The sequence below is a fragment of the Manihot esculenta genome, chromosome 8, assembly GCF_001659605.2.
Source record: "Manihot esculenta cultivar AM560-2 chromosome 8, M.esculenta_v8, whole genome shotgun sequence".
In the NCBI taxonomy this organism is placed as follows: domain Eukaryota; kingdom Viridiplantae; phylum Streptophyta; class Magnoliopsida; order Malpighiales; family Euphorbiaceae; genus Manihot; species Manihot esculenta.
The window spans coordinates 9,611,919-9,636,092 of record NC_035168.2 but is presented as its reverse complement, the minus strand read 5'-3'; the positions used below and the strand labels follow the sequence as shown (position 1 = coordinate 9,636,092).

The window sequence follows — 24,174 nt, the reverse complement described above, 5'->3', positions numbered from 1 at the left end:
GTCATTGGCTGAGATATGAGCTAAAATTCGTGGGTTTCTATCTTCTCTTCTAACTTGAAACTCCACGAAAATAGGTCCCACCGGCTCTCCATGAAAATAAGCGAAGGGAACCATAAGGTCATCGGCGGGAGAGAAAGGAAGGAACAGGTGGAGGGACCATACATATATATATAATTATTTTACATTGACCCTCCAAAATTAATAATAAAATTTAAAATACAATAGACAATAAAAATTCTAGTTCCTTAAATATTTTTAAAAATATTTTAATAGATTAATATAATTTAATTTTTTATTATTTTGCATTATAATTTTTATTAATAAAGAATTTTATATAAGAGTGGTAAATTTTTATTTTTCATTAATTAGTCCCTCAAATACTCTATTATAATCTCTAATAGTTTTTAATTTATATTTTAGAAAATATTTTCTAAAAAAAATTAGATCACTTTTGAAAAAATGACTCTTTTCAAAGATAGTTATTTTTCTACACTTAGTAAAAATTTTATTAACATTTTTATAAAAAAATATATTAATATATTTTATTTTTATTAATTAAAATTAAATAATAAAAAATAAGTTGAGTACCTTTAAAATATGATTATCAAACTCGTTCGCTATTTTAACCTTCTTGGATGGTAAAATCTATTGAAGTCAATTCTATAATTTTATCTTCAAAACGCTCTCTTTATTTAATGTTTATATTCGATTCAAATTGAAAAATTTAATCGAATCAAATTAATTTAAAATTTTAATTTAATTTTTTATTTATTTCAATTTGATTCGATTTTCAATTTTAAAATTTCTCTCTATCTAATGTTTTTATTCAATTCAAATTGAAAATTTTAATTCAATTTTTATTTATTTCAATTCGATTTTCAGTTTTAAAATTTCAATTATTTCGATTCAATTCGATTTTAATTAGAAAAAAATCAAAAAAACCAAACCAAACGGATTAATGATAATAATATATTATTTTTAATAATACAGAGAAACTAGATCATATTAATATTAAAATATTTCAATTAAATTTTAAAATACTAAAAATAAAAAATAAAGTGTAGAAAATAAAAAATCTATTAAAAATTCAAACCGAATCGAATCGAATTGAATCAAACCAATTCATTTCGATTCGATTTCTAATTAAAATTAATTCGATTTGATTTTTATAAATATTAAAATTTCAATTTTATTCAATTCAATTCGATTTTAAACCGAACCGACCGTATGTTCATCCTCCGTATCTGTCTATATATATACTATCTGTCTATATATATATATAGTAAACAAATTTTCACAACATTTAAAAACACACAAATCTACCTTTAAGACCACACAGTAATTGTCACCAGTGAAATGTAAAGAAGCAAAAATAATAAAATAATAAAAAAAGCCTCATGTTTTTACAATGATAATGGTTCCACATCCCAATTTTGAAGTAGCCGAAGATGATGATACAGGTACTAACACTAACCTCTGTAAATAACTATTAGGAACATCCAAGGAGGAGCATCTACCGGTGAATAGCTCTCGCTGGAGAAATGAGACAAAATTTTTATTACAGCTACCCATACTCGCCTTCCAAATGGCCGCCGTGTGGGACGGCAGTTATGTCTGCTGTTAAGCCACGAATCCAAAGAAATCCCTTAAAATCACAATACATTATGATTACAAAAATGCAACCATAATCTGACTGAAACACTGAAGTACAGGCAGCAATTCGAGATAAAATTAAATTTGATCAACTCAAGCATTTACGAGGGAGTCATCACACCCACCACAGCCATGAAGGAAAAATAAAAAAATCAATGACTTCAACTTTCTCTGCAATAGCCAAAGAATAATGTGCATCTATGGAATTTCTAATTACCAGATATAGATAAAAAGGATGCTTCGACTGTCCAAGGTTTTCCATCAGCAATAATCTCAAACCACAGAAATAAAGAAGAGCATATAGACCCAAAAACAAATTATGATAGAGGTCCAGAAAAAGGGAATCCATGCTCAAGACAATTGAGAGTATATTGCAGAAGAGAATGAAGAGTTAGAAGAGAACAGAAAAGAAGATTCTAGTAATATGCAGAGAACATCAGCTGGCAAGACATCATTCTAGTTAGAGAGATTTTGAGGAGCTGGTAGTAGTAGGCCGAACCAATTTGATAGAATTAGAAACAGAGCTAACATAAATTGAAATTGGGGAACTGTAATCTCATATTGAGTTTAGAAACGGCACAAATGCTTTTGAAAATTACAGATTCTCACTTTTGGTTTCACCCAAACTTACAAAGCCAATACAAGAAATTGGAAACATAAATCCCACGAGAATGGTCTCCCAGACTAGCAGAGCTAGCCCCAGCTACGCTGCTGCAAATTAAGATAGTTAAACATGCTCCCCTTTATATGTGTCTTTGTCAAGAATAGAAACTGAGAATAGAAAATGGGGATGAGAAAGAAGAATAAATTCAGATGAGAAGAGAATTAGATAGACTTAGGTAAGAAGAGAAAATAGAATTGGGAGAGAGAAAGGCAATCTTGTTATTGATTCTTGAATACCTTTCTAATACAGGTATTTCTCCTATTTATACATTCGACCACAATAATTGTCTCCAACAGATTCTCTAACTACTAAACTTCTCTTTCTTCCAAAACTAGCTTAACTTCCTTACCCATCCAATTTGCTAACTTCCAAAGAATATGAGAATAGCAACCTCGGCTGGCAAGTTAATTTCCTGAATTTTGGATAGCAAATGTTAACTTCCAGCATGTTCCTCAGCTGTAATGTCTCAGAATTGGGTAAAAGTTGCAATTGATAATGTGGATTGTTAATGAGATTCCAAACTACAATCAAAGGGAGCGTTATGAAAAGTTATTCATATTTAATATAGGATTTGTATTCCTAGATAGATAGAATAGTATATATTTATACATTCCTAAAGAGAATCGATATATTCTTATGATTTCTCAAATTTCTCCAATTTTTGTTCCATCAAATCTTCATACCTTTTTAATCCTCTGTCCATAATTTCCATCATCCTATTAACTTCTGCTCCCAGGATTAGGCTTCCATGATCATTTTGTAGACGGCCAAGTAGAATGTTGGAAATTTTTGTTTCTTGAGAAGAAGAATTATAGGAGTAGTGAAGAAAAGTTGAGAAAGAAATAAGGATTCCAAGAATTTAAAGAAAGAAGAAAAAAAAATGAGAATTAGGAACCAGACCTGTTTTAGCCTCCACATAATAGAGAATAGAGAAATTATTTCAGAGAGATGAGAAATAGATGGAGAACATAATAGAGAGAAAATAAGAGAAGAGAAAGAGGAAGAACTAGAGAATCAGGAAGAGGACTAGAAACCCTAGAATTCTGGAATTTCAAAAGACTCCCATTGATCTGGCCAGAATTGCGACTCTAGTAGAAGGTTTGAAGCAGGCACATCAGAACAGGATTCTGATACCAATTTGTCAAAAACAGAAACTGCAAATGGAATCTAGGGATCAGAAAGAAGTAACAGAGATGAGAAGAAGAATAATAGATTTAGGTGAGAAGAGAATAGACAGATTCATGTGACAAGAGAAAATAGAATTCAGAGAGAAAAAGGTAATTTTGTTATTGATTCTTGAATGCCTTTCTAATACATGTATTTCTCTTATTTATACACTTGACTACAAAAATTGCCTCCAAATTCTCTAACAACTGGACTTCTTTTCCCTCCAAAACTAGTCAACTTCCTTTTCACTCCAATTTGCTAACTTCCAAATTCTTCCTCTCTCCATCTCCATTTCTTTCCTCTATATGTGACAGTCTCTAGCTCCTCTATTTTGCTAGTATCTCCATGGGGCAAGGCCTCCACAAATCTCTCTAACAGAATGACGTCTTTGCCACTTAATGTCCTCTGCATGTCACTAGAATCTCCTTTTCTCTTCTAATCCTCTTCTCTTCTATAATATACTCTCAATTGTCTTGAGCCTGGATTCCTGTTTTCTGGACCTCCAAATTCGAAGAGAAACTGCAACTAAGATTAAGAAAGTATGGATAGTTGCCAAGGAGAAGTTGCACCGAAGAAGCAGTTGATACTGCAAACTGCAAGGAAGGAGCTGAGGAAGAGGGAGAACCTCTTTGTGACTAAAGACTCTTTCTTCATTTGTGAACCTAACTTTATCAGTCTCTCTTTACGGTATAATGCGGGAAAAATGCACCATTTCAACATCTACTTGGGCTGGATATCTATCTTTCATATTGGGCTTTAAAAATTCGTTACTTTAGCCCACGTTTCATTAGTGAACTGAAACTAATGTAATCTCAATAATAAAAATTGTGATTCCACCAATTTTAATGCGTCCAACATCCACTTTATCCTCATTTAGGAATGTGATTTTCTAAAGCATTAACTCATTCAGTTGATTTTAGCATGTAAGCTTATAAAATTGTACAAGTTAAATCCTGATTTTGACAAAAAAATATGCTTGTATTGATTGATTAGATATTAATCCTTTTGACAAAGAAACAAGTAGTCCTTTCATTCTCTTCTGCAAAAGAATTTTTACATTTATTTATAGCTCCGACAGAACTTCATAAGGTGAACTGATATATGCATTTAGGCTCTATTTGTTCAACGAAAAATATTTTCCATATTTTCTAGCATTTAGAGTACTCAAAAAATTTAGTCATCAAAAAATATTTTCCTAGTCAAAGAAAAAAAATAAGCTATTTTAAGAAAAATGACTCTCTCTTTTGAAAAGAAGAATCATTTTACACACGTTCAGATCTTTAGTAAGAGCTCTACATATAAATTTGCTAATAAATTTTATTTTTTAAGTTAAAATCAAGCAATGAGAAGTTATCTTGTGAGAAGATATTTTTCACGAAAAATATTTTTCAAATATAAGTTATTTTCCACAAATAAACGGAAGTTTATTCTTTAAACTTTTTTTTTTTTCAAAAAAGAAAATTAAAATAAACATTAGACCTTGATTTGGATCAAACAATATTCTTATAACTACATGTACAACTAAAACCTCTATTATAAAACAAAAACAAAAATAAATAGGCACTTTAACAAGAAATTGTTAGGTGTTAGAAAAAAATCATACATCATATCGATAAAAATTTAGAATAAATAAATATCTAAAGTTACAATTAAATTGATATTTTATAATTTGCTAAATGAACATTTATATTCCACTTTTAAAAAAAAATCAAAACTTAAAATAAATATTATTTATGACCACAAATCTTTTTTATTTTCTAAAATAAAATATGTTAACCTCCCATTGTAGCAATTAAATTCATCGAGTATTTGGCTGGTTTGGACAGCTAAACAATAATCCTCATCCACAAGATGTGATTCTCACCTTCATGAGAGCAATGTTGACATCCCCTCTATGCGTAACTCTTACCCAACAGCTATAGCTTGTAATGAAAGGGTTTCAAACTCACATATATAACACCAAAAACCACCCGTTCTATCCAATATAGGACACATCATTCTGACCCCTTTAAACGGCATGTTGTTAGGGTACTTAGAAATGGATCTGCTTATGGGTTTGTTGCTGGAACTTTTGGAGACAATTTTCTTTTTGCGAACTATGGTTGCAATAGAACAGGCCATCTCCTAAAAATAGGGAACCACTAAGCAACATAGAGAATTACCCTTCTGCTACTGAGGAAAACAAAAATTAACTTGCCCTATCCACATCATGGGTAAACCAATAAGAACATAGATTGACCACTAAGAACATGGCCTAACACTAAGGACAGAACTCTTAGAAATAAGACAACAATTAACAACTTAAGAAAATGACAACTGAAACCTGGCAGCAATATTGAAACTTGGGTATGCTAACATTACTACCCTTCTCTTCAATGCGCTTGTCCTCAAGCACAAACTCATGAAATCTGAGAATTGTACAACCAATAGCTGGTCTGTTGCGACATCTCCTGAGTCATTATCTGTAAATCCAGTCATAATAGTTTCTTAGGTGTCCTCGAACAAAGACCTCATCACAATAAAACAAAGTCCTTTTTGTCATTCCTCCATCTCATCGTAATTTAAGTGCTTAATTATTTGGGTACCTTTTACTTCCGTTGTTTATTGAGATGAATGATTGATCGAAGAACTTGCAACACATATGGATCAATTTTTCTATTCATAGAGTCTTGACATGCTCATGGCTGTGACTAGATTTGTTGGTTGGTAAAGTTCCACATCCACAGAAATGTATTTTACAACCCATTGAGAAGAAGTAGTATTTTTTTGTCCTGGATGAGATTTCAAGCGCGAGAGACGAGAACCCCAAATTGGATTTGGCAATCCGCAATTGTTCCTGTTTGCTTTAATTTTGCTAGCTCCTCCAATTTGTTTCTACGAATTGATGGCCCAAAACGGAAATTACATTGGTGCTTAAACTCTTCCCAAGTCAAGTTAAGACAATCCTACATTAACTACAAGAACTACAATTGAGTTGTACCTTCCAAACGAAAAGAAGCCAGACTAATCTTTTCTTCTGCAGAGGTCTATTGGTGTCGAAAGAAGTGCTCACACCTACTTAGCCATCCTAATGGATCTTCTTGACCATTAAAATGAGGAAAATCTAATTTGGTAAATTTTGGAACAGTTGTACCCCATTGTCTAAATTATCTAAACCCGTTGATTCTTCTACTCCCTTGCCTCTGGATGTGCGAGAATGGCTACTTCCCCCATCACAAGTGTTGGGTTGGAGCTCGTAATGTCATGGGTAAGAGATTCCAACTTAGCATTTAATTCTTCTTAGCGAGCCTTTTTGGCAACTTACTCCTCCAAGAACAAGGCAAGAATTCGATCAATTTGCTGTTAGATTGAGTCGCCCATAACCCTCAACTCTGATACCAAAATGTCAGGGTCCTAAGAAATGGATCGGGTTATGGATCTTTGTTGGAATTTCTGGGGATGAAATTTTCTTTTGTTATTTATGGTTGTAGTGGAATAGGCTCCTTGGAGAGAACCTAAAAATCTCTTGAGTTTAAGTACTAAAAAACTTTTAAAAAATTTTCTCATAATTCTTTTATTGAGTCGTTGCACTTTAAATATAAGTAGCAGATATAATCATCTCCTAAAAACAGTGAATCACCCTTCTACGTCTAAGAAAAAGCAAAAACTAAGTTGCGTCGTCCACATCATGGGTTAACCACTAAGAATGTGAGTTGACTACTGAGAACATGGCTTAACCACTAAGAACATGACTCTTCAAAATTGGACAACAATTAACGACTCAAGAAAATGACAACTGAACTTGGGTACGCTAACACATGTCCTCACGCAGAGGACCAGGATTTATGGCCAATGAGCTAGACAAGATGAGGCTTTGATACCAAATGATATGAGTCTGCCTAACTCCACATTAAAAACTAGCTTGCATAGGGAGTGTTGCAAACCCATATATATGTAACAATCAAGATCACCCTTTCCAACAAAGTGGGATGCATCACTTGATCCCTCTGTCTGCAAGAGGCAAGGAAGAGGACCCAAAAAATAAAAAAAAAAACTAAGGGCAAGTCAATCCACCCATGTTAATAGAGGTTTTCTTATTTACTTGCTCATTCACATTTCATGTATAATCCTTATATCACACCCCATTTTAAATGGATGGACAAGAAATGGGTATGCATGGTAATTGCTACCTTTAACTAGATTCCAATACCCTCTTATACCTCACAGGTAACTTGCAACTTTAATAACAACGTTTATTGATGAAAGAAAAGTGATGTAAAATTTACCAAAATTCATGTGAAGAAATGAGATAAGAAAAATGGAGTAACCCATTATAGACTGGCATAAGAGGTTGCAAGGATTCTTCAAAATTAGACATACCTATTTTGGGATAACATCTTTGTGAGCTTTGAATGAGAGAATTACATTCCAAATTAAAGCAATACCATTAGCAGCAAGAACCTGAAATTATAATTTCACAAGGAAAAAAATGAGCAGTGAAATAAAATTCAGTCAAAACATTAGGAAAACTAATGCAAATATGAAAACACAACAATAGTGTCATGCTAAATAAGCAACCTACATATAAATCATACTAGGTGAAAAACTTTAGTGAAAGTACAATGGTAAATTGTGCTACGGACTATAGGCACATTAGGATTTGCAACATTTGCAAGTGTGAACATGTTACTTCTTGCCAAATCGTCTCAGCGTTCATTCATATCCAACCTAATGGTTTATTAATGAAATCCAAACACCACCAGATCAAATAATTGAAACACTCCTCTTTAGAAACTAACTGAAAAGGGTGGGGGGGGGGGCAAGGGGAATTTTGCTGTACAGTATTCATAATGATGAAATTTTAATAATATCAAAACTACAAAGAAAAAATAAATGTTGTAAGGTGGGGTTGAACTTTTTCACAAGCAGAGCCTGAGACAAGGATGAAACAACAAAAGGGTGATCTACTTGGAACTTGGAGGGACCACTGTGATGCTTGGCAGCTTGAGTAATGGCAGTTTCAAAGCTTTAATGGATGATACAGCAGTGTTAACTAGAGAATTGAGAATGATCTTGATAGAGTAAGGGGATGATAAAGAGATCTAATAAAAGAAATCTGGAGACAATAAGATCCAAGAGCAGGGCCTATTCAGTTGTATTGCTAGTGAGAGTGAGGTTTACAAGCAAATTCCCAGCATTAACTCAACGCAACTCAAATAAGAGAAGAAAACGAAAAAGATAGGATTCCAATAACGCTGTATTGCCTTCCAGGAGAAAAAAAAACTCCTCTGCTGACTGAAAATGCTCTGCCCTCCAAAGTTCTTGCTTGATAAAAAGATACCCTCTGTCCTCCTACACCTCCCTTAAATGCTGGAGCTGAATCTTTCTTGGTAACTAATCGATGACAGGTATCCCTTCGCTCCTTTTATTTTCACAACAGTTATTTCTGCAACAGTCATTTCATTTAGAGACTCAAATATTCCCCTTTCTATCTAATGCCCTTTTGGCTTCTAGCACAAATTTTGAAAGGCCTTATAGATTTTACAATTTCATTTTGGGTCCACTTATCATTGGCGCCTTCTTTTAAATCAGCCTTGTCCTCAAGTCAGTAAGGGAATTATCCTTGAAAATATGCTTTGTCTATCCAAGAGGCCTCATCATTAGATTGTCTCTTCCATTGCACTAGAACTTGTGGAACCAGCTGATTATGATGATGAATTTGTCGAGTTCCAAAAATTTGATTAGGCTCAACCATTTGCTCTTCTTGTTCATCCAAAGAAATTGGCAATTCCTTGGCTATTTGACATTCTCCTGCCACTTTCTTGAATTAGGAAATATGAAAGACAGGATGTATCTTTGATGAAGCAAGAAGTTTGAGTTTGTATGCTGCAGCCCCTACTGGACCAATGATCTCAAACGTCCCATAATAACGAGTTGATAACTTAGAACAGGTCTGTCTATACAGCTGCAACTTGAGAAAAACTAGCTCTCCTATGGCGAATTCAAGTTATCTTTGCCTTTTGTCTGCATACTTTTTCATTGGATGTTGAGCTCAATGAAGGTTAAATTTAATGTGACAAAAAATATCATCATGATCCTACAGCTGCTGAGATATAGCCTCAATTTTGGTCTCCCCTATTGAATCAAACAACATTATGTAATGGGAATTTGTGCGACCGTTACTCATTTCATGGTCTCCTGTAATTTGCAAGATGTTACGTACCAATAACGGCCGTTACTGACAAATTCACCCCTTGAAAATTTTTTAAAGTATGCATAATTATTCTACCTAAAAATTAATTAAAGAAAAGGGTGTTTAAAGAATGATAGATTTATAGTCATTATTTTGACATGTTAAGCTTACCATATAATTGTGTATCCCTTGACAATGACTGCGAACGCAATCAGAAGCCACAATTTAAAACCATGGTCTCCCCTGAAAAAGGAGGTCTGCCATAAACTATCTCAAATGGCGTTTGCCAAAATGAAGATTGGAAACATGGGTTATTCCAGTACTCAGCGCAACAACACCACTTGGACTACTCTTTCGGTAGTGTCTTGAACTTAGTTCATGTGACTTCAAAAAAAAAAAATATGTGTTCACCAAAGGGCTTCACAATAGAACCTATCACAACTTGATTTGCAAATTAGATTGTGTGATATCCATGCGCCAACTTGGAGTGTTGATAAAATTGATTTTGCTCTTAGTTGTGTAGGGATTTTAGCCTTAATTGTAGAGATTTGATAGATTTGATAAATTTGATTTGTTTCCTCTTGTAAATTTTTCTAGTTAGGCTTCTTACTCTTGTATAAATAGAGATGTATTTAGCTCTATAAAATTAACATAGAAATATGATTAAAAAATTCTCTCCCAAAAGTTCTTCTTAGGCTTATAGCTAAAGGATATGTACAAACTTAGAGTAGATTATTCAAACACTTTCTCTCTAGAGGCTAAATTGGCGTCAATTCCTCTATATATATCCACAATTCCATATATGCTTCTCAACATTGTCCCTTACACTAGCTGGACATCAAGAATGCATTTCTTAACGGTGATCTCCAAGAAAAAGTATATATGGAGCAACCACCCAATTTTATTGCTCAGAGGGAGTATGGGAAGGTTTGTCGTCTGAGATTTATGGTTCCAAGCAAAGTCCTCGTGCTTAGTTTCACAAGTTTAATGAAGTTGTTCAAGAGTTTGAATTGAAAATAAGCAAGCATGACACTCGGTCTTCTACAGACAATCTGGCATTATAGTTCTTGTGGTACATGTCAATGACATTGTCATTGCAAGAGTGATCATGGAGTGATATCCTCTTTCAAGTCTTATCACCAATTATAGTTTATACATTTTAATCTAACTAAATATTAATTTTTTTAGTTAGATTAAAATGTATAAAATATAGTTAGTGATAAATTATTAATATTAATTTCTTATTATGTATAAAAAATTAATAATAATAAAAATTAATAATTAATTAAATAATGATAGTAAAAATAATAAAATAATATAGAAATTTTCAAATTATTATATAATGGAATAATGTAATAGAATATATAAATATAATAAATAATAATGTTATTTGATATAAAATATAAATATAGAATATAACTATAATATAGAATATAGAATAATAATATAATATATATATATAAATAAAAAATAAAATAATTATAAAATATATAAATAAATAAATAAATATTAATTTTTATTATTTATTACTAATACTAATATTAATATCTTATTTCTAAATTACAAATACCAAGATAATTTATTATATTACTACTACTACTAAGAAAAAAGCAATAGAGTGAAGAAAAGTCAAAAGATCTCCATATCTTTTTGACACAATATAGTTAATTAACACTCATACACACACTTGTAAGAAAGAATAGGTAAGGGAGAAATTCTCTGTTTATAAAAATCAAATTATGAACCCCTATAACATTAAGGTAATAGGGTATTTATAAAGTTTTAATTGCCCTAATTAGGATAGAGATAGAACTCTATAATTTAGGAAGACAGCTCCTATCAAAATAGAAATAAACTAGGATTTTCAAAGTGGCTTTCTAAATAAAATAAAATACTCTTAACAAATCTAGTAATAGTAGGAAAGTTTAAATAGGAATTCTAAATAATATAGGAATTTCAAATAAAATGGAAATAGAAAAAGAAAGAATTCTAGCCAAAATAGAAGTCCAAAAATTCCTTTCTAAAATAGAAGACATCTGCTCTCAATTCTCCATATTATTCTCCTCCACTTGAGAACAACTCAACCTCGAGTTGAAGTCATTAGATACAAAGGCTCATTCATAGAATAGAAAGAATATAAATCAGCAACATTGAAACTCCTTGAGATTCTCAAACTTTTTGACAACTCAACAACATAGGCATTGTCATTGGAACAATCGTATAAGGGACATGCTTCTTTAGTTTCAACTTGTGATAAGTGCCCAAAGGAAATCTGTCCCGCCTTAGGAACAACACTATCTTGTTTCCAACTTCAAATAATTGTTTGAACTTCGAAGTAGAACTCTTGATTATAGGTGCTCCACTTTCTCCTAGCATCACATAGCTTTTCATTGAAGTATGCTATGGATCTCTTCTCTTGGGATAAAATAGCACCTATAAACTACAAGTAGCTTCTCAAAGCAAGATAGAGATAACACAAGTGCATAGCTGCTTCTTCTTTTCTCTTGAGATAAAACAGCACCTATAACCTCCTAATAGCTAGAGATAACACAATTATTTTACTAATTGATCTCTAATATTACAATTATTTACGCATAAACACCTATAATTGTATAAATTGATCACTAAGTATTATACTTAAACACAAATAAGTCTGTATTGTTCAAAATTAATTCGTAAATATTACAATTATTTGTGAATAACCCTTATATTTAACAAAATAGTTCCCTAAATATAATTACAAATAAGCTTTTTTTATAAATTGATCCCTAAATATCAATTCTTTTACAAATTGATCTCTAATATAATAATTATTTATAAATAAGCCCCTACATTTAAGTTAATAACTGAATATTATAATTGCTTACAAATAAACCCATATATTTTTGTAAAATCATTCTTAAATATTATAATTATTTGCAAATAGGCCCTATAGTTTTTCAAACTGATCTCTTAATATCATAAGTATTTACGAATAAACTATTTTATTTTTACAAGTTGATATCCAAATATTATAATGATTTATAAAAGTATATATGTTTTTATCATAAATAATTATAATATGCACAAAAATATAAGGTTTATTCTTAAGTAATTACAATATTTAGGGACCAATTTGTATAATAGAAGGCTTATTAAATAATTATATTTTGGGATTATTTTGTAAATGTAAGAGCTTACTCGTAAATAATTGTAATTTAAAGATCAATTTGTAAGATTATATGGACTTATTCATAAATAATTAAAACATTTAGGGATTAATTTGCAAAATGTAGAGGTTTATCCAAAAATAATTATAATATTTAGTAATTCATTTGTAAATAAGCATAATAGTTAGAAATCAATTTGTAAAACTATAAATGCTCATTCGTAAATAATAGTAATATTTAAAGATCAATTCATAAAAATATTAGAATGATTTGTTGAAAACAATATATAAAATTTAAATCAAGGAACTAAACTGTAGATTTTACTAAACTTCAATTACTTAGTTGTTTCATGTTAAAAATATCATAAGGGAATTTTCGTCACTTCTATAGAATTAACAGCAATTTAATGGTAACTCTAAGGGCAAAGATTAATTTGTAGATTTATTCAAATATTAAGGGCTAAATAAGTGAGTTTTAAAAATATATGGACTAAACTGAAGATTTTACTAAACTACATGGACAAAATTGTAAGTTAAACTTAAAACTTGGTTCATAACCAAGCATTGCAAAACTAAACTTGTAGTACAATGGCCTTCGGAAAAACCAAAATGTAATAATAAGGTATTCAATGAAGTGTCTTGTGAGGTTAACTCGATTTGCAGCAAGATCTCAATCAAATTTGCTAAAGTTCGCCAACCAAGGGTGCATTCAGTAAAGCTATAAGATTTTTGTTTTTTAAAAACTAAAAGCATTTTTTTTATTTTTGTTATTTACTTCGTTAAAATTGTTTTCTATAAAAATAAGTTTATAAATTTTTATATAAAAATAAATAATAATTTTAAAAAAAATAATATCTAAAAATAAATCAAGAATACAAATAATTTTATAAATGGTTGCACATAAAAATAGTAATAAATTATTTTTAAAAAATAGGCAAATTACTAGTAGGTCTCTATAGTATAGAAAAACTCATTAATTAGTCTTTGGATCTTGAAAAATATATCAAAATGTCTTTGGAGTTTTAAAAAGTCTAGTAGTCAGTCACTGCATTAATTTTAGTAGTTAAATGTTGCAAAAATGAAAAATTACTATTCAGTCTATGTAGCATAGGAAAACTCACTAATTAATCAATTCATTTTTAAAACAATACATTAAAACATCCTTGAAGTTTTAAAAAATATAGTAATTAATCCCTTCATCAATTTTAGTTGTCAAGTGTTGCAAAAAAAGTTTAAAATGCCATCAATACAAAAAGCATAATTAGTAGATATTTTACAAAATTAAGAGACTAGCTAATAAATTTTTTCCTACCACATGAACTAAATAATTAGACACTTAATGGTTAAGCTAATAGGACTAATTACTATATTTTTTAATACCTCAAAGGAGCTTTAATGTATTTTTCAAAACCGATGGACTAACTAATAAGTTTTCCCATATTACATGGACTAAATAGTAAATTTTCCTTGCAAAAAAGTTTAAAATGCCTTCAATATGGAGAAAATAATTAGTAGACTTTTTACAAAGCTGAGGAACCAACTAATGAGTTTTTTCATACTATAGGGACCATATTTAACAACTAAAACCAATAAAATGACCAATTAATAGATGTTTTTTAAAATCTTAAGGACATTTTAATACATTTTTTAAAATCTAAAATCTAATTAATGAGTTTTCATATTACAGGGACTAAATAATAAATTTTTCTTATTATAATAAAATAAAAATATATTTTATAAATTAATTGAATGAATATGTATTTAGAAAAATGAATTTAATTGATGAAAATAAATTTTTGAAATTGTTAATGATTATTTGATAAGAGTTACAAAGAAAAATAATAATTTGATAGATTCTGCAATATAAGAAAACCAATATTTGTAGTTTTTCAGTTTTTTGTTAATTTCAAAAACATTTTCTAATAAGTGGTAAAAATAAAAACACAACAGTAATACACAAATAAGTTTCTTTTTTATCAAATAAAAAACAGAAAACCACAACCAAAATGAACATACTATACTCTAAGGTTATTATGCTTCTTTTTAAGGCTAATTATGTGAAATCAAAATGAAAGGAAAAGTAGAAAAAGGAGACATAAGAGTTGAAACTCTTTGATAAAATAAATCATCCCAAAGAAAAATCAATCTCAAATAGCCGACGCCACACAACCAAAAAAGGAAGGTGATACATTTCAAATTAATTTGCCACAAGTAAAGGCTGATAAAAATTAGGCAACACTTGATTATTGCACAAAAATCAACTAAAAGTACAGGTTACATTATGGCTTAATTTATGGGCTTTATTCTATACTAAAATTAGAAGAGAAGAAAATCATTGGTAAGGGAAACTAAGCTAAATAATTTTGGAATATTTAGCTAATGTAATTAGGAGGAAAAGGCAAAATTTCCTCACTAAAATAGGTACTTACCAAATCCTTCCAAGATAGGGACAAAATCTTCCAAGAATGAGCTGGAGTTGACTTTTCAAACCAAGCAACACAAGGAGACACAACCATGAACATCCCACCCTCCTTTAGCCCTAGGTTTGACTTTTCAGACTCACCCCAAATAAGCGCTACATGCCTCCATATCTTCCAACCTTAGCCACCACCCCTAGCCTCCACTTAGTTTGAACCAAGCCCCATCCACATGACTTAACCTTGTGCACACGTGAGCAAGGAGACCATCTTGCCCCTTATCCTAGTGATGGGTCCCTTCTAGGCCATGTCGTATGCATCATAGGGGTGCGCTATTACAGATGCCTTTGTTGGCAGAGCATATGGAAAGCGCAAATCACAACAGAAACAACAACAAGGAAACAATTGTAAGACGGCAACAATCAAGGACACAGCTGGCAGCAATTTGATTCCAGCAAATCAGCACAATTTCCATGATGCAGATGACAGCAATTTAATCCCAACAAATCAGCATAATGACCCCAATTAATCAGATAATCGTGCCAAGAATTATGTAATAAGATATGCTTGCATTTTGGCAAAATCTCTGCTTTTCCTTTTACAGCCAATGTAACCTCTATTTAAAGAGCACTGTCAACAGAAATAAAGCAAGCTGAATTTCTCTAACACAACTCTATAGAGGTGTATGACTCTCTCTCCCCTTTATCAACGAGTCTAAGATTTGGGATTCCCTTAACGAATCCTGTCATCCTCCACCATAGGTTCCTCACGACAGAAACAGCAATAAAGGGAAGGCATCAATCAGCGGATTATCCTGTCCATTGTCCATCGCCCAGTGACAAGATCCTCAACACGAGAACCCAACATGCACCACAATTCGTTTGCCATGCCATTTGTGTTACCAAGATTGTGGGACATCATTGTTGGGCTGTTTTAACTAACTCTTTATTTTCTACCTAAAAAGGAATATTCTGGTTCTTCTCCAAAAATGCCTAGAAATCATAAAACCTTTAAAAATCTAGAAATATTTTAATATATAATTCCAATTCTTTTAGTTTTTCAAGGGAGAAAAACCAAACCCAGCTGAAATTTATTAAATTATAAATAGATAGCCTAGTTTTTAAACAACTAAACAAACACTAACTTTTTCTAAATTCTAATGGACTGTTGATGCATAATGGAACTCCTCTTAGCTAGTCTTTGTATTTATAGTTGAATTGATCTTATGTAGTCTTTGTAGACAAGTTGCAAATTATAGCACTTCAGCAGTTCTCTAATCCCGAAACCAAATTTCCATTTAACATTTCAAAGCAAAAGCAAATCAATTTGGTTTAAGGCTCTCAGACTCTTGTGTGAGATTTTTAAACATTATGCCAAGCAAAATATACAAAACTCTAACCATCATAAATATACCATATAATTCAAACCTGAAATTGCTGTGGGACAAATCGGAAGTTCAGAAATTGAAAGGGTATCCACAGTTGCCAATTTGCAAGAACAGCAGAAAACCACTCCTAAAAAAAAATGGAAGCTGATTATGAGGAGGAAAGATTTGGCAGATTTGAAAATATAGAAGAAACAGATATGTGTATATTTAATACAACCTGTTGCAGCTTGGGGACAACTTGTTCAGGCCTTCCTTCTAATGTCACCAATGTAGACAAGAAAACTCCAATGAAAATCGGGGAAAAAACGAACTACAATTAAATTAGACCATATTCAGTTCAGATTATGGCTTTAGCAGGGTGTAAAGCAACTATTTAGCCATGTAAATTATGAAGATCAAACTGAAAATATTTGGTGTTCACCTGATCAACAAGGAGACGCAAGAATGCACCTGATGCTCCAGGCAGTGTTACTAATTTACTCAGATACAAATACCTACGAAGTTAAAGGAGTTTCTAAAAGCATAAACATTTTCTTGAGCAAATTAAGACAGGTAAAATAAGCATAATGACTTGAGTTAGAGCTAATGCAAAACAAAATCAAAAAGTGTGTGATGTGGAGACCATAAATTAAATTAGCATGGGCAATTTATAGATTACAACTGGATCAATTATAATCTGTAAACCCATGGAAATATATATTATTTATTTCCTGTGTACTTAGATTGGATAGTGAACTTACACTATTGATAAACAAAAATTAAAAGAGAAGAGAGTGTGTGTGTATGTGTAACTCTCTCTCTATATATATATATAAATATAAAAAACATTACCAGAAATGCAATGTGGGACCCACTAGTACCAATCCCAAGAAAGTAAACAGAAGTGTCCTTTTTACGTCAAGAGATGGAACTTGATCGATCACCAGCTGAGGCAAACAAATGGTCTATATTTAGTACAGTAGCATTCAAAACAAATGGTCCATATTTACTACAGTAGCATTCAAAATTCTCCTCTCATAACAGGAACATGCAGTCAAAAATATATTTAATCCTTATAATAATATTTTCTGTGTGTATCGATCTGAAAATAGGTACAATATTCATATACAAGAGCTTCTATGGCTACTAATCCTAAATAGGAATGTATCCTTATAATTATACTATCTAATTTAGGAAGAGCATATTTGACATAGTTTAGATTCTATCTATAACACTCCCCCTCAAACAAGAATGAGGTAGAGTTGAAATAGTGGAGAAGAATATGGCCATTATTGCTGATGGTGTCACCAAACTCCGCCTTAACAATGAAAACTGCACTCAATATTAGCAGCTTTTGAGGAACTACCCACTACCATTGCTAAAGGTAAAACCATAGTTGAAGATGTGACTATACCTTCTCTTCTCCCACTCAACCAGGACTTAACACCACCTTACCCCAAGCTCTTATCTGCATAGCCCTTATCCAACAAAAGTAGAACTTCCACGCGCCAAAGTGAAGAACAGGGCAGTAACTCACTGGGCTAGGGCCCACATGTTGGTCCCCGCGCGCCAAACCAATCTAATGATTTCAGTTTGGTTCAGTGTGAACAAAAGTTTTGCTCTGTCTTCAGTTTTTACGGTTCAATCCAAACCAAAAAGACCAAAGGCACACCCTTGATTCAAAATGACACCACTTGTAGAGGACACCCTGACTTTGAATATCACAGGCACCTTCAGCCAGCCACAGAGGTTTATTCACCCAATCATTTGACAGGATCATGATGGCTCGAAATTAGTTGGCTGCTCAAAGTGCTCCAAACAGCTCATTTCCAAAAATAAGATACGAAAATTTGAGAATACACAGATACCTAAACAACTTCTTTTTAACTACACAAAAACTGACAAAGATGAATTAACTTAAAGATCAATTTGTTTATGTGACCATATTTAGAACAACTAATTAAGCTCACAACACGTAAGGCAATGAATTCTAATCTACCCCATCTAACCAACAGAAATAACAGTAGATACATATGGATACATGCATGGAGATTGCATATACATGACAAAAACAATAATATCATGCCGAAGAGAATTGAATATTTGATTTCAGGTATCTACTATTGGCATTTAGAAAATTTACCTGGCAGACCAAGTCTCCAATAAATGTCAAAATTGCAGATGTCAAAGCTTTTGTCAACACAGGATACTTGGCAAGAAGATTCAAATACCTGTAGTAACATATATGTTAATGTTAAAATTACAAGGATCATGCTTCTAATCTCTGTTATTTATAAAGAGGGACACAAGTCACACAAAAAACACAAGTGAAACAAATTTGGATAATTCAATACCACCCCACCCCCACCCCCCTCCTTTTCTCTCTCAACTAAGTGAAGACAAAAAAGTCAAACAACCGCAAATAATTAAATTAACCACATACAAATTAACAAGAGAAAATAAAATGTTAGACCTCAAAACATTTTGTAATAACATGCAAATGACCATAATTGGCAGTTTGGCACAAAGCATCAATAAATATAAATTTGGCATCTTTGCACATGCACTATCTAGCTGGACTGGTTCATCTTAGCTGTCCTTGCGTGAGGTGATAAACTTAAAACGTGACTTTAGTAGTAAATAAGAAAACAAATATATTCATTTTACTTTTCAATTGTTTGAAACAGAAGAATTTATCACTTCAAAATTGTTTTCAAACATATGAACTGTATTATAAATCCTTTTGAATTAAGTTCTACTAACAGCATTAGGTTATATTATCACACATGAATAGTTTTAAACAGGCTGAGAAAGCTTGCTTAGATAATCTTATAAATTTTAGGAAGAAGACTAATGAAGTGTAGACCTTCTAGAACTAACATTAGCATAACAGTGGACTAAACACCACACCTAATGACAAACATTGAAATGCAGACCTTCTAGAACTAACATTGGCATAATAGAGGACTAAACATCACATCTAATGACAAACATTGAAAACCTAAGCTAAGAGAGAGTTTACTTGTGGAGTATTGTTTTTTTGCTTTACATTTTCTATTTTCTACTGAAGAGAACTTTCTTTTTACATTGAAAATTTAAAAGAAAATGGAAAACACATTGACATGTCGATAACAGAAAACAGTTTTCTAACTCAGAAAATTTTAAAGAAAGTGTTTCATGTCTATCAACATTAAAAAAAAAAAAAAATCATTGTAAAAATATTTAAAAATCTTACTTTTACTTTTTAAAAAATTTTACTGTCCACTAATTTATTTTATAATAATATAAGTTATTTTTTATTATTGTAAATAACTTTTTCCTAAATAATTATTTCATTTCAATTATGAAATGTTATAATATAATTTTGATTATAAAACATCAATGTTTTCCATTTAGAAAAAATTAGAAAAATAGAACTTTTGTTATAAAGCAAAAAGTAGAAAACAACTTAAAATTGTTTTCTAAAACACTTAGTTAAATTCAGCAAAACCAGAAAAATAGTTCCAATTCTTCATTTGCAAAACTGACACATGTGGCTATGGAACCCTTTTTTTTTTCAGTTTTCCCCAGGTAAATAAACCTTAAAAGTCTCCTTTGACAACCATACTCTAGAAACATATTACAGATTGTATTTAGCAACTCAATCTACTAATTTAATTATGATTAAAAATCCACAGTCTTTTGTCTCAAAAAAGTTAATTATCTTCAGGGTTGTTAAATCTGAACTTTCTTGACACATTGTGAATCTGAATTATACCGCTTCTCCACAAGGTCCTCAATTTTCTAACTTTCTAATTAGTAGTTCTACAGTGGAAAAGAAGCTGGAAGAAGAGGGCCAAGGATATCTATAACCCAACTCCCAATCCTTATGGCATTGCCTCGTAATATTTAGGTTCATGCCTATTAAAGGCACGCATCAATGAAAAATAATGTCTAAAAGCATTATTCATGGTTTATTTTCAAGGTCTTTTCACTTCATTGATTCCAAAATCCATTAAAAAAAATATATCTTTCCATAGAATTTCAAAGAAAATTGTTGTCAAAAGTAACCAAACAAATGAAATAAGCCACTAGCTATTGGTTTTCCATCAAAGGGGGACTCCTTTCATGCTTCACAACCAATATGAGATCACCTTACTACTCATCGCAAAAGAAAGAAAAAGGACAAACAATAACTTGTCAAGTATTGCCCACAAAATATTTGCGTCAAATGCTATAACTCATAGTCCATTACCATGAAACAAAGGACCAGCTATTTCCACCATCACCACTGCTGCCGCCACAACTGTCACCGCTGCCGCCAGAATTCCCATTGCCAGAGCCCCCGAGCCCGCCAACACCACCGGAGCCGCCATTTGAAACAGCCGAAGCACAAATTCGGTCATAATTCAATTGCCATCCCAACTTAGAACATCTCAAGTCCTTAAGCATAGTCCCATGAGTAGAATTAAGCGGAAACAAATAGGAACTGCACGACGAAGAAGCCCTAAACCCAACTATCTGAACAGGTTTGAAGGACCCTTGAGCTTTTTGACCAAAATGCAACAGGGGTCTGCTAGAAAACACCAGAAAACGGCATAAGAGCTGAGAGTTTGGGGCGAGAGCTACGGGGTTTGTCACCATTCTGCTAGGAACCAAGAATGGAGCTTTCAAATTTTAAGTTTTTTTGAAGACCTTCCAGCCGGCGGAGGTTTTAGAGTAGCCACCTCAGTAGACGTGCCGCAGTCCGGTTTGAACAGTAAACCAAATCGATTAATCGGTTACAGTCCTCGTTTTGTAACTTAAAATTGAAATCGATCGATTTGCAATTGGATTCGATTTTTTATAAAATAAATTATTTTATAAGTCACTTAATATTAATATATAATTAAGTTAAATTATCAAATTAAATTTATTTTTAATTTAATATTATTTTATTTTTTATATTATATATAATATTATTTTATTTTTTATCATATAAATATACATTTTATACATTTTATTTATTCAATAAAATATTATTTAATAATACTTAAAATTTATATTTATTTTTTATATTTTACTTAAATTTTTATTTTAAATTTTTTTAACAATTTATAATAATCACTTTAAAATTAAATCGAAACTAAACTGAAATTATTAAAAATTAAATTTAAATTAGAACCATTAAAAACTGAAATTGAATTAGAACAGTTAAAAATTAAAACTATTTCGACTTATTTTTAAATTGAATTAATTTGAATTGAACTTAAAAAATAAATCAAACCACCGATTTCAAATTGAAATCGGCCCATGCCACGTCTAGGCACCAGCAGTAGCAGTAGTAGGCTTGGACACCCGTCGGTCTGTTTGACTGTTTCGGATGGAAATGCTCAAAATGTCATGTTTAGATTATTTAATAATAATTTTTTATTTTAATTAATTAAAAAAATATTGAATTAAAAAATTTTAATTTTTTTTATATTAAGATACACAACTATCCACATCTTAAAGAAGCACGAAAAGATTGGCTTAAAAATTTTAATTAGATTAATTAATTACATTAGTTTATTATTTAAATTAAATTCTATTCTACCAAGATTTATCTACAAATTTAGGTAAGTTTTAAATTTTATTAAATATATTTTTAAATTTTTAGCTTTATTTGAAGTTAAAACTTTAACTAATTTTATCTCTGATTTTTTTTAAAAAAATGGTTATTATACTTCAAAACAAAATTTTATTAAAAAAACCAGTTAAATTAAAAAAAAAGTTTATAATTTTTAAATATTTTAAATTATTTTTTATAAAATTATTTGAATATAACAACTTTTGAAAATTTAATTAAAATCATATTTTTGTAAAATTTTAATTTAACAAATATAATATTGAACAAAAAATAAATAAATAATTTATAACATTACAATAATAATTTTTAACTATGAATTTTTTTTTTTTACGCTCACAAATTTAACCTAGTATAAATGTATATGAATAAATTTAAGAGGTGTCAATCTACTCCTCCGATCTCTAATTTCCATTAAAAAAAATAAAATTTTTAACCGTTAATAATGTAGAATATTTTAAATTTTATTAATATTTTATTTTACTTCTACTAATAGTATCACATGATTTTTTTACTTTAAAATTTAAATTATGAATATCATTATAAAATTAATTTTATTTTTTTACATAGTAAGGAGGGTATTAAGCCCTTAAGCAAAGCCACGAGACCATATAACTCCAACAGCATCAACTTGCAAGTAGTAACGTGTAATACCCGACTAGACTCCGGTATCGGAATTCCTACCGTCCGGTGGAATCTCGGATGTCGGAAGCCTCTAGTAGGGTAGAAACATGTTTTCTTAAAATGTTTTAAGATAGTTCATGGTTTTAAGTATGAAAATTTAATGAGTTTTTGCATGAAAAGTCTTTGGAGGAAAACCCAGGTTCGGCCGCCGAAAGTCAAGTTCGGCCGCCGAACATGCATGCGTTTTGGAGGCACGTTAGGCCCCCGAAAGCATGAGTGAGGGAAGTTCAGGTTCGGCCGCCGAACATGGCATGCATGCGGAGGCAAGTTCGGCCCCCGAACGTGGCCTGGCCAGCCACTATAAAAGGGTCACTTGGCCGAAATGGGCGAGCTTTCTCCCATTTTCGGCCACAGCTAGCTTCCGACCTCCCTCTTCCAAATCTAGTGTTCTTCCTTCAAATCCCCACCATTTTTCTTGAGTTTTAAGCTTGCATTGAAGGTTTTGAACTTTTGAAACAAGTTTTGGAGCTTTGGGAACTCAGGAGCTCATTTTCATGAATCTCCAAGTTTAGGTCGTCTCCCTCTCGATCTTCAAGAGGTAAGAGCCGATATTAAGCTCCTTATGTGTTTTAAGCAAGTTTTAAGTTGTTTTATGGGGTAGAAATGCATGTTAGGCTTTAAGTTGAGTTTATGGGTTTTGTTGATGATTTGAGCAATGTATGTTGTTTGTGTGTGTTTGAAGTGTTGTAGTTGGGGTAATTGATTATTTGAGACCCCTAGGAACTTGTATGCATGTTTTAGTTGAACTATATGCATGATTTGAGGTTTTGGGAGGCAAGAGGCTCATGTGAACCAAGTTTCTGCCCTTTTGGGAGAAACCAGGTTCGGCAGCCGAAGGGAGTTTCGGCCGCCGAACCCCCTTGTGGAGGCAGGCCTTTCGGCTGCCGAAGTTGCCCCCGAAAGGAGACTTTCGTCTCTGTCTGGCACTTTCGGCCGCCGAAGGTGCCGCCGAACATGCATGAGTTTCGCCTCTGTCTGGGACTTTCGGCCGCCGAACCTGCCGCCGAAAGTGCCCTGTTCAGCCATTTCTTGCATGTTTTTATGTGATGTTTTCATGATGTTTTAGGGGGTTTTGGGGGAGTATGTTAGAGTTATGTTTATGTATGTTTGGTCCCTCATTGGAGTCCACCTGTGTAGGTTCGGACCCAAGGAACCGAGGACCTCAGCAGTGAGCCAGCTGCTACAGAGTTTGTCAGAGCTAGCCAGAGGTGAGTGGAAATAAACTTTAAGTTTTAAAATAAATGAAATATGAATTTCGAGCATGATCCATGCATCATGAATGCCATGAGATATAGTAGGTTGTTTGCATTAGTATTCAC

The 24,174-nt window shown here is 31.7% G+C and overlaps 1 protein-coding gene across 3 annotated transcripts; it reads right to left on the bottom strand.

The window, feature by feature from the left end:
* Window positions 1-1,302: 1,302 nt before the first annotated feature.
* On the bottom strand, window positions 1,303-21,336 carry LOC110620050 (protein sym-1). 3 transcript variants are annotated; one of them, XM_021763618.2, is made up of 8 exons: window positions 20,822-21,336; window positions 18,731-18,818; window positions 17,440-17,534; window positions 17,030-17,102; window positions 16,826-16,918; window positions 16,649-16,735; window positions 7,844-7,924; window positions 1,303-1,617 (listed from the first exon to the last, which is right to left on the bottom strand). In XM_021763618.2, the coding sequence occupies exons 1-7, from the start codon at window positions 21,208-21,210 to the stop codon at window positions 7,844-7,846; spliced, it is 906 nt and encodes a 301-aa protein (XP_021619310.1). In that variant the 5' UTR covers window positions 21,211-21,336; the 3' UTR covers window positions 1,303-1,617. The 3 variants fall into 3 exon arrangements, with proteins under 3 accessions (XP_021619310.1, XP_021619309.1, XP_021619311.1); XM_021763617.2 differs by having other exon boundaries at window positions 1,359-1,645; XM_021763619.2 differs by having other exon boundaries at window positions 1,359-1,614.
* Between the last annotated feature and the right edge of the window lie 2,838 nt (window positions 21,337-24,174).

What these genes read in the sequence shown, in the direction of transcription:
- LOC110620050 (XM_021763618.2), bottom strand. Translation starts at nt 21,210, where the DNA reads ATGGTGACAAACCCCGTAGCTCTCGCCCCAAACTCTCAGCTCTTATGC. An exon ending in TTGGAGACTTGGTCTGCCAG is followed by an intron (nt 17,535 to 18,730) that starts GTAAATTTTCTA and finishes TGTTTGCCTCAG; the next exon opens with CTGGTGATCGATCAAGTTCC. An exon ending in TTGTCCCACAGCAATTTCAG is followed by an intron (nt 7,925 to 16,648) that starts GTTTGAATTATA and finishes TTATAATTTCAG; the next exon opens with GTTCTTGCTGCTAATGGTAT.